We start from the raw sequence: 11,735 nt of genomic DNA, 5'->3' as shown, positions 1-11,735 counted from the left end.
AAGGACTCCAAAAAGTCGGACTGGTCTCCCCACCTGAAGTAAGAGGGAGGTTACTTTCTGGTCCACCACGGTGAAGCCCAGTGTACAGGTGGAGACAATATGTATGTCCACACCAACTCCAGAATGAAAGACAGTAGCCCCATTCAAGTGTACCTGTGCCAGAGCCCGTGTTGTGTATGGAGGCGAGCTCCTTCCCATATTCTAAAAACATATTTTTTACAGTGAATGTTTGTGAATTGAATGGCAACCAATTCAAGCTTTTTAGGTTTCAATGAACCTGCATGTTTTTTTTTTTTTTTTAATTTTGCTGGAAAGAATGGGAACAACAATGCAAACGCCACACAGGAAGCTTTCAACGTGTATTGTGCTGCACAATTTGTGCATGTTCATTTTCTATTAATGGAAAATGAAATGGGTGTACTCTAGTAATGTTTAATAAATATTACACCAATAATATGGAACATGAGTCTATATGTTTCACGAACTGAACGGCGCGGGCAGAGCCGAAGAGGGAATGAGTGGCAGAAAAAAATGCAGCGAAAGAGCGAGACAGAGAAAGAAAGACAAAGAGAAAGAGCGAGAGAGAGAGAGAGAGACATAGAGAGAAAGAGAGAGAGAGAGAGAGAGAGAGAGAGAGACAAGTTCTACGTAAACAAAAGCACATTGCGGGTGCCCCTGTAACCAAGTCTCTATGCAAGCTTGGGAGACGCGTTACCATCGCACGCGCCTGCATTTGCGAGCAGCAAGTGGACTTAATCATCACTACACAGCAAAACTGACAGTCGCTTTGGATTACAAACAACAGATTAATTTTTAAGGTAGGCTAAATACCACGCTGGAGGAATGACACGCATTGTATGCGTGATTTCCTGCAAGATGTTTTAGTGGACTGATACATTTCTGCAGTATTCTGTGCGTTTTTTATAACCAATCCTCCTTCCAACGTAGGAAAAAAAAACTTTTAATAAACCCGTCCTCGCCTTTTTATGTGATTGCGGCGACCATGCCATGCGTCCAGACGCAGTGCAGCTCCTCTCCTCCAGGAGCCAGTCCGGCGTCTCAAAGCACACTCGGAGAGCGGAGCAGTGACTTCCTGACTCCAGAGTTTGTAAAGTTCAGCATGGACCTCGCTAACAGTGAAATATCAGCTTCCCCGTCGGGCGCAGAAGCGTACAGCGGCTGCTACGACGTGAAGCCCCAGTGTCTATTCCAAATGCCGCTGTCATGCGTCAAGACTGAGGATGCCCGTGGCTGCCCAGCACGATTTCAGCCCAATCAGCACCTGCATGCGGCTGATCTTCTGTCCTCCACCGGTTCCCTTTACTATTACCAGCCTCCCTCCTCGCACGCAACCATGCCAGCCAACTTCCTCACTCCACCAATGTGGGAGGACTCTGCTTCTCTTTTCCGTCAAGACTATCTGGTGGCGGCGCAGAGGAAAAACACCTTGTCTAGATTTTCACTGCTTTCCATCAAACACTCACAAGACGGCAATCAGAACTTTTCCACAGGCGGTCCGATGAAATTTGACCGACCTTTCCACGTGTCCACCAATGTGGACCAAGCAACAGATTCTTCCGGTCTTCTTTGCTGTGCTGGGCTAGGAAAGCAGCCGTGTGCGGGGTTTCACCCTCTGCAGCTTGCCCACAATCAACACTTCATGAACAATCTCAGTCCTCCTACCTCTGCCCACAGCCATGGACGACCGAGCTCGGAGGGTCGGTGCGCGGTGTGTGGGGACAACGCAGCCTGCCAGCATTACGGAGTGCGAACTTGTGAGGGATGCAAAGGATTCTTCAAGGTGGGGTCTCGTCGGCACATATACAGTTATCTCAAATATATAAAGGCTCTTTCACTCTCCCTGAATCCATCTAGCACAACCGGGGTTACGGTGTTTAGGGTTTCTTGTCCTTTTTTCTTCTTTGAGAGGTGAAACCCTACTTGAAACGTCTATGTTCTTTAGGTTAGAATTCGTATCCAAGAATCATTTGGTCCATTTGGTTATGATGCCATGAGTGCTAAAATAGCTTCTAAGTGCAATATTGTGCAATATACAGGATGGTACAAAATGGTTGACCCCATTATAAATGCCCATATCTTGGAAACTTCTTGATGGATCTTAATGAAACCAAATACACTTCATGTTGAAGGTCATAAGTTTTATTGATTAAATTTACACAGAAAGGTACAAATATTTGTTGGTTTTATGACAGATGTTAATAAATGTTCAATATGAGCGCTGCCTGTGACTCTGCACACATTGATGGCCGTCCTGGCGGTTTAGGTATGCATAAGCAGCCCTTTTCTTGAAATTTATGGTGCCAAGCCCTAATTTGTTTTGTAGTTGGTGCCTTCTTTGCAAAATTTTTGAAGAAGGCACTCTGCACAGTCTTCAGAGACTCAGTCCGTGCATACTCTAACACGCAAAATGCCTTTTCTTTTGAAATGAACGGCACTTCTTAACCTGAAAAGATAGAACTGCCAAACGTTACACGCAAAAACATGAAACGTTTCTACACAAGCTGTGAACATTCTAGGTAATTCCAACGAAAACTGACAAAATTATTGCCCTATGAAATGATGTCAAACATTTTGGAACACCCTGTATATATATATATATATATATATATATATATATATATATATATATATATATATATATATATATATATATATATATATATATATATATATATTTTATATATATATATATATATATATATATGTATATATATATATATATATATATATATATATATATATATAAAACATCTGGGGACATTCCACTTTTCGACTCTTGACTATAAAAGATAAGAACAAAAATGTAAATTTCTCCATGACAAAACCAACATGTGGAAAAAGTGGTCGCTCGAGCAGAGCACATATACCTCACAGTCCAAGGTTCTGGGGGTGAATCGCAGCTTTGACCTTATACGTAAAGCTTGCATTTTCCTCAGTTTTCTGTGCTTACTCTGCGTCACCACCACACGACAACATGGCAATTAAGTCAATGGAACAACCTAAACTGTCCTCAGGACAGATGTAAGAGTTCATTGCTCTTTGTGGTTGGCAGTGACTGTCACAGCCAAGGGTGTACCTTACCTGTAGTAAGAATCAGCTGGCCTACACGCCAGTTTCTCTTTTGACTCTGAACAAAATTAGCAATGAAAAATAGATGGACAGATTTTGCTTCACATGCCTGCTTTTGACTTTTCACCCTCGACATTCATGGGGCCAAGTGTCCTGTTTGAAACTTGCCACTGGTGTGCTGTGAATCAGAAACACTCCCATTCTCTATTTGATCAAGATTCCCAGGACAATTGCCTCAATTATGAACGCCCATGACCCTGTATTTACCCAGACCGACCTGTCCACACGCCGTATGCCATACAGCACCTCACAACTCCCATAGGATCAAGAAGGCTGCTGCTTCATTTCAAAGTGGCGTTTAGCTCTCCATTTCCTAAAATGTATTACAATTCATCTCAGAGGGGCAATGATGCTTCTTAGTATGAATCTTTTTATGAGTATTTGTCTTCTTTGTCAAACTGCCATAAGACTAACCATTTTGCTGTCGCTGTAAGCTTCCATCTTGACCAAAACATCAACCATACAGTCACTTGTGCCGCATCAAGGTGTTGTCACCAGAACTTCTGTACAGTGACAAATTATTGTTATCTTCTGCCAGCGCACAGTGCAGAAAAATGCCAAGTATGTTTGTTTGGTGGCCAAGAGCTGCCCTGTAGACAAACGACGGAGGAACCGCTGCCAATACTGTCGCTTCCAGAAATGCCTTGCAGTTGGAATGGTCAAAGAAGGTAACCTTTGAATGTCGCCAACAAGTATCTTGTAACATGACAATTCATTTGACTGAATATTTTTGGTGTTTCGCCTTATGCTCTGCAGTAGTGCGAACAGACAGTCTAAAAGGTCGCAGGGGTCGTCTTCCCTCCAAACCTAAAGTTCTTCTAGACTCATCCTCGCTGGTCAACACACTGCTCAACTCCCTCATCAGAGCACATGTGGAGTCCAACCCTTCCTCATCACGGCTTGATTACAGCAAAGTAAGAACATTTTTGAAGCTTAGAAGAAACATTCATTCCACATCGCACTTACAAATATCTTCACTTGTTGTGACATTGTGGAGTTCAAAGATGTACCTGAAAGCCCTCCTGGAGACGATGCTCAGCACGTGCGTCAGTTTTACGACCTCCTGACCAGATCCATGGAAGTGATTCGGACATGGGCGCTGAAGATACCTGGATTTGTCTCCCTGATCAAACATGACCAAGACCTCCTGTTCTATTCGTCATTTTTGGAGCTCTTTGTGTTGCGTCTGTCGTACAGGTAAACACAGCAAAGAGCTGTCAAGCGGGTACGGTTCGTGGGTGCTCGGTACGAGGGTCTTTAAATTGTCTTGCCACACCACTAATTGAATTATCAGTAATGATATGATATAAAGATGAACCTGGTAACGCGGTTGTTCACAATGCATAATAACACAATAACAATTCGTACGACCAGAATGAAACATTCAGATTGTTCACCCTTCGTTCAGAGTGTTCTCCATCTAAAACAACAGTTGGGGTTAGGCTACAAATTCCTAACATGATCCTGAACAGGCTAAATTTACAGTAAGTGGTCATGAAAATGTCAATATATGCAGTGTATGCACTCAGTACACCTCATCCATCAGGCAATATATGTAAGCACAAGCTAAGCGTGCCGGACTCTAGGGGTGTGCCGAAACGACATTGGAAAATTCACCTTCGTTATAATTGTATTCAAACTAATTATTTGTACAGTGGGCAGCTCGGTTGCTGCCTCATGCTCGCCTCGAAGTTCAGAGTCCTGAGTTCAATTCCAGCTCACGCCATCTTTCCTGTGTGGAGTTGGCATGTTTTCCCTGAGCCGGCGTGGGTTCTCCCCTGACACTCCGGCTTCCTCCCACATTCCAAAAAACATGCATGATACATGTATTGAACACTCCAGATTGCCCTTAGGTGTGGTTGTGACTGTGAATGGTTGTTTGTTTTGGTGTGGCCTGCGATTGGCTAGCAACCAGGTTGCAGCTCCAGCAACTTCAGCGGGGAAGCCCAGGCTTCTCTCTCCCCAGTCACTTCATCCATCTTAACCCTGGAAGGGGGTGGGGCTATGACCTCACTCATAAACAAAACTCCCAAATAATTAAACTGCTCCACTTGAGGCAGGACCTTATCCCCAAACTGGAGAGGGCACCCCACCTTCTTCCGACTGAGGACCGTGGTCTCAGATTCTTGGAGGTTCTGATCGTCACCCTCTACATCCTACAAGGACTCCAAAAAGGGTGGGTACTCTGAGCTGCATGCCCACTCCTGCTCTGCACCTCTCATGGTGGGCAACTCCAGAGTGGAGTCCAACTTCTCTCGATAGTACTGGTACCAGTACCCACGCTGTGTATGGAAGCAAGTGTGACTATCTCTAGTGAGAACTTTTATTCCTTGCACAGGGGCTCAGACTCCTTTCCTGGCAGAGAGCTGGCAATCTATGTCCCTGGATGCAGCTTCTTTAGCTTGGGATTGGACCCCCAAGGTACCCGCCACTGGCCGCCGCCCAACACGCACTGCGCTTGACTCCTATGGCGGCCTCTCACAGCCCATGAAAAGGGGGATCCACGTTGCCTTTTCAGCCTGCCTTGCATTTTCAGCCCCGCCCCCAGGCCTAGCTTTTGTGGGGGGCCCTGGTGACCCGTGTCCGGGCAAAGGAAACTTGTGTCCAACATTCGAAGTTGTCATATGGGATCTGTGAGCTACTTTGTCGAGTCCCTCAGCTATGACCTGTTTGCCATGGATGGCTCCTGTTAGGGGGCATAAAGCCCCAGACAACATACAGTAGCTCCTTGGATCGTTAGTGCTCGCAAACCCCACAGTAAGGTGACAGCTCAAAGAAGGGGAAGGCAGAAGATAGAGTTAAATATCAACATTTATACAAACATTCAATTGAGTGAAGATGAACAAGGTGAATTAATTTGAAAATCACTGTATCTGACCTGTTCCTGACATTAAGTAGTTGCTCATTATTGTTAGTGCAATTAGACGTCACAACAGCAAGTCACTCCCATGTGTTATTTGACAGTTATGAAACAGTCATGACTTGGAGAAAATGTTCCTATTTATATTTGAAATTGTGTGACATTCTATTAAAGACAAATTTGAAAGTTGTCTTATAAGCATGTTTAAATCGTCCATGGAGGGGGCGCCAAATAAAATCTCTCCTTATGTGCCACATTGCCTGACTGCTATTTTTTTGGTCCCAGATCTAATCCTGATGAAGGCAGATTGATTTTCTGCGATGGCTCTGTCTGGCACCGTCTACAATGTCTACGGGGCTTTGGGGAGTGGATTGACAGCATTGTTGAGTTCTCCACTAATCTTCATAGGATGAACTTGGACATCTCCACCTTCTCATGCATATGTGCTCTTGCCCTTGTCACAGGTGGGATGTTGCTCAGTGAAGTGCTACAATGTTTGCTTTTGCTTTTTTCAATATTTGCCTTTGATATGAATACAGTAATCCTCTGCCTATTTAGAAATTCACTCAATATTTTCTGTCCTGCCCAAAATACCAGTGCACTAGATTTTACAGGAAAGTAACTCTTGGTGTCAATAAAGTATAGTGTTCTAAGATATTAGGGAGGAGCCAAGTTTAGTTCAGCTTTTATGGGAAGTTATCGAGCATTTTGAAATGTCTCCACGATTTTGATGTCGAAGAACTTGTAAGCCATAACACCATGGAAAAAAAAAACACACCTGCACTCCATTTTTGCTGTCTCCACTTCTTTTGGGTAATCAATATCCCAAGATGCTCTACATGCAGTATTTATTTTATGTGCACAGATTTTTTTTTTATATAAATGCAACAGAATTCACTCTGAAAGGGCTATTTTCATAACAAAAAAGCTGATGTAATCTAATGGCTGGTGTAATATGCTTTTGGACAGAGCGACACGGACTGAAGGAACCAAGGAAGGTGGAGGAGCTGCAGACAAGCATTGTCAAATGTTTCAAGGATGGTAGAATGTACGCTGACAGAGACTCAAACATTTGGTCAAACCATTTGTTCAGACTGGTGGAAAAGCTTCCCGAACTTCGTACTTTGTGCGTACAAGGCCTGCAGAGGATTTTTTATTTAAAGTTGGAGGATTTGGTGCCGCCACCCGCAATAATAGATAAGTTATTCCTCGACACGTTACCCTTTTGAAGACGCCAGAAGCTACATTCAAGGACATTGTCAGAAATTTTGTCAATGTGATGATTTATTGAGCACAGGAAAACATTTCTTTTTGTATCTTACTTCTTAATAGAAAATGTGAATTTTGGTTTGATTGTGACTTGTATGCAACTTCCTTGAATCTATAAAGGAAGTCTGAACTTGCAAATTCACAATTGAGACATAAACATAAATGTGAATATCCTGTTAAGTATCCCCAGGGGAATATGTTAATATTTGTAGTGGTCTTGTTGTGTTCACCTAAATAAACAACCTTTGAGAGCTGCTGGACTCATTTGGCTTATATCAGGTTTAGACGCTCCAAAATAAGGCCAACTCTCCATCCAAGGGTTCATGTGTCAAGAGGGAATCCCAGTATTAGCGTTACTGGATTGTTTGGAGCTAACACCTATCTACTCACGACAACAAGGCGCTTTGGATGGGATGGTGTGCCAGCCTGACTTCCATGCAGAGAGCATAGGGCTCGTTCCTGCTCAGTGATATTAGGTAAATGTGATGTGAATTTTTCTCTGTCTCCATATGTGACATGTGATTAGGTGGTGACCAATTCAGGGTGAATCTACTTTTCACCTGACGTTCAGCTGGAATAAGGTCTGGCTTCCGGCGACCATAAAATTGCCGCATTGCTTCAATATATATATATATATATATATATATATATATATATATATATATATATATATATATATGTGTGTGTGTGTGTAATAGTTTAATAGTGTAATATAATCGTTTTTTTTGTTTGTTTTGTTTTTTTTTGGCGCTGGCGGTGTTGTGGGGGATTTCATACTATAACTTTTACCATTATGGCGTAATCTTTCCTGGGCCTCCAGAATCAATAATAACTGTCAATGGATAGCAGGAGTCACCAACGTGGTGCCCACGGGCACAAGGTAGCCCCCAAAGATCATGAGTAACCTGCAGGCCTGTTCTGCAAATAGCTTAAAAGAGATTGAACATTGGGGATTTTCTATGAATTTTTCAAACAATTATACAGTACATGTATTACATTTACATTACATATTACAATTGATTTTCATATTTACTATAGCTGTTCCTTAATTATTGCCCAAAATCATTAACAAGATCGGTGTCTTCCCATAAATTGGTAGCCCCTGTATTACTCAGTACCAAAGAAGTAGCTCTCAGTTTCAAAGAGCTTGGTAACCACTGATGTATAGCAATGGAAGTGTTTCTTTAAACAATCATAATTAAAATTCATCCACACAAGTCCAGGACGCAGGCACTTGATGATGTCTGCATTTTTCCATCCTCTGATTGGTTGTTCAGAGCTTCATACAACCAACTTTGACAGACAAAACCTGTCTGTAAACATCTGCACACAGATACTGTACATTAGTAACAGTTGTAGTGTATGATGCACTGCATATTAATAATTGATCTTTTTGTCATGTTATTAGATAAATATTTCCAGCGAACTGCATTAGATAATGTGGGATAAAAGTGTACTGGTATACTGTAGCAATTGTAATTTTTACTCATAATATTGATGTTTTTTTTTCTTTTTGTTTTTTTTGCGAGATGTGAAAATAGGGGCATTTAGAGGTGAATTAAGTAGTATATGCTCCTGCTAAAGGCCGGGCTGCTAGTCACATCTGGTTGTCAGTGTCTAAAGAAAGTCCTCATCACTCTCTGACCTTATGGATGTCAAAAACAAATTTTCCTTTACCTCTAGGATTCTTGAGATCTCCCAGCCTTCAGGCCTGCTTGTGGCCACACAGCAACATCAAATAATATTTCATCAGTTTCTGAGTGCTCACTTTCATCTCTGCACCCATCCAGCATCAATACAGCTTAAAGCTTTATCAGCACCAGCACAGAACCCCCTGAGCACAAGACCACCACTGATGGGTCAAAAGGCACAGATGCCTGCTAACTTTCATCATGTAATTCATCACAGATTACAACCAATTACTGATCAATTGCATAGATGGATCACCACTGCGCAGCCTGTGCTTATGTTTGTTGACGAGTAAACATATATATGGGTTGTCCGCCCTGAGGGATATGTCCATCACAGACGATTTTAATGTCTTAGACATAATCATATCTTTAATTGTATCTTTATTTCTACATTATATACAACTTGTTTACGTAATACCTTGACCAAAAAAGCTCACTGAGAATAAAGTGAGACACGTGTAAACACACAAGTGACATTAATACTAGGCAGCACAAGATTTATTTTATACGCCTCAAAGATCGCAGGCCCTGCATGCCTCGACTTGGCCAAAAAATAATCGTGGCTTTTTTGTTGAAGAGATTAGTATTTTAAATAAGTGGCCACTTCAGAAAACAAAACATAATGAACGGGAGGGTTCAATTTTAAATGGATAATCCTTCAATGAGTCTCTCAATTGCACGTGAAATTGTGTGCCAATAGGGGTCCAAACACTTGAATCAATAGATCGGATTATTGCGCGCAAAAACACTCATACACACGCGAACACACGCGTAGCCTCCAGAGTGACTCTCAAGATTCCAAAATCTCTCATTTACACCTGGAGCCAATGAGACAATGGGTGACAAAATTTATGTGGGAGAGATTTGTTTCATCACCGTCGCCTTAGTAGAAGATGAAAAAGAAATACTTTACAAAGAAGTAATCCCTGGATCTGAAAGTCGAGGAGGAACAAAAAAATGGCTTATCAAAACCATCTCTTCTTTCTAAAGGGTGGTTTGAAGAGGAATCCAGGGGATAAATAGTTTGTTGGAAGATTATGAGGATGTTTCTAGTCACAGCTGGAGCAATGGTATAAACTCTACCATACCTCCGAAGGTCACCAGTCAATTTCCACATCTCTCGCAAAGCGATGGACAGGGTGTATTCATATTTGGTAGCTAATCCAATGTAACGATGCAGCAATAAAATCTTTGGAAGGGCCTAAATAAAAATTGTGAGTTCCGAATTCCACTTCTACGATCAATTAAATAGAGGTGGAAAAGGTATAAACAAAACAAAAAAAAATGATGCATCAATAAAATCTTTGCATGGGCCTAAATAAAAATTGTGAGTTCCGAATTCCACTTCTGCGTTCAATTAAATAGAGGTGGAAAAGGTATAAACAAAACAAAAAAAATGACGATGGCGCTATCTAGTGGCTTTAACTAACATTGCAAGTTGAGCTAACAAAGCGTCAGTCGCCCATCCATGTTTGCTTTTTACTGCTTATTCTCAATAGGGAAGCGAGATGCAAAGAGAGTTACGATGAAAAACGTTACATGTGACTTACGTTGAACCATAGTGATTCTCAATTATACTGTATTTTCCAAAGCCCCCCTAGGACAGAGTTTATCTGGCCCGCGAGATGACTTTGCAAAGTATAAAAATGATCAGATTTTTTTTTAATAAATGGAAAACTTGAAATGTTTTATGATTACCAGTAATGTTAAACTTTTATGATAAATGATGATGTTGCGCTTTTACTATTTTGGACGGTAATGCAAAAATACTAATAAATTTGAAGTTGTCGTTTTAAAGTTATAAAAATGGAAACCACTATTTTATTGGTCCTGCCCACTTCGGAATAGATTTTCCTCCGTAAGGCCCACAATATAAAATGAGTTTGACACCCCTGGTCTAAGCAGAAAAAAAACTCCAAGTGCGTCAAAGTGCCTGAAAAAAAAAATGCCAATCCTTATTTTATCACAATCACATGGCAATAACAAATCCTATTCCCTGCGGTCATCTGCGCCCCCCTGTCATCGCCTGGTATGATAATTAGATTTTCATGTCTGTAGAAATTGTTTTAGACCTTTGAAATCAAATTTTAAAACATGGGATCAGTAACAGAAGCGATCATGTGTTTGAAGCTTATTAACAACCTGTAGTCAATCAGAGAGCAAGCATCTACTGAATCTAGCTTCAGCTGAGCTCCAGTACAGAATTCCTAACAGATTTTCCAAGGCTTTGTTGGGAACCTGCTCTAAGTGTTGTGTGTTCTGTGACAGGCAACGGCAAAATGCCAAGGGCAAGGGAAAGCTGTTACACAGTGTTACGAATGCCTAAACTGACAGGTTTCACAGGCCTAGACAGTCTGTCAAAAATCATTTTGAAACTGCAAGTTTTAAGAGGAAATCTGCAGGTCTCCAGAGTTCCCTTTAAAAAACTATTTGAGTGATTATTCTTGCCGCTGATAAGTTTTTGCTCCACACTTCAACCCATTTACAAGAGATACAGAGAAATGTAGTGGGATGTTAATTTCATAAATTGGCTGGGATGATCCTTGTACCCCAAAGTTTAGCCACTGTGCTTTTAGCGAAAACTGAGTCTAAGTGGGTTTTTTTTTTTGGTAATGTAACTTAATTCAGGTCTCATAACGGTCAAAGTACATTTATCAACAAATGCATCCCCTTTGCTTTTGTTCCGAAAAGGAAATCCTGGATGTGTTCTAAAGAGGCCAAACTGGGGGGAAATCCAACTGCTGGCTCCACCTCTGCCCCCTCCC

At 41.6% G+C, this 11,735-nt stretch overlaps 1 protein-coding gene across 2 annotated transcripts; it reads left to right on the top strand.

Annotated features, from left to right (window-relative positions):
• The first annotated feature begins 965 nt into the window (after window positions 1-965).
• LOC148428116 (nuclear receptor subfamily 4 group A member 2-like) lies at window positions 966-7,498 on the top strand. Of its 2 annotated transcripts, none has more exons than XM_088407377.1 (6): window positions 966-1,801; window positions 3,734-3,818; window positions 3,907-4,064; window positions 4,148-4,347; window positions 6,296-6,474; window positions 6,980-7,498. In XM_088407377.1, exons 1-6 carry the CDS (start codon window positions 1,004-1,006, stop codon window positions 7,237-7,239), a joined length of 1,680 nt encoding a protein of 559 aa, XP_088263503.1. In that variant the 5' UTR covers window positions 966-1,003; the 3' UTR covers window positions 7,240-7,498. The 2 variants fall into 2 exon arrangements, with proteins under 2 accessions (XP_088263503.1, XP_088263502.1); XM_088407376.1 differs by having other exon boundaries at window positions 3,689-3,818.
• The last annotated feature ends 4,237 nt before the right edge of the window (window positions 7,499-11,735 follow it).

Source organism: Hippichthys cyanospilos, chromosome 2 (assembly GCF_059441005.1).
Source record: "Hippichthys cyanospilos isolate Australia breed blue-spotted pipefish chromosome 2, RoL_Hcya_1.0, whole genome shotgun sequence".
NCBI classification, from domain to species: Eukaryota; Metazoa; Chordata; class Actinopteri; order Syngnathiformes; family Syngnathidae; genus Hippichthys; species Hippichthys cyanospilos.
This window is presented reverse-complemented; position numbering and strand designations above follow the sequence as displayed.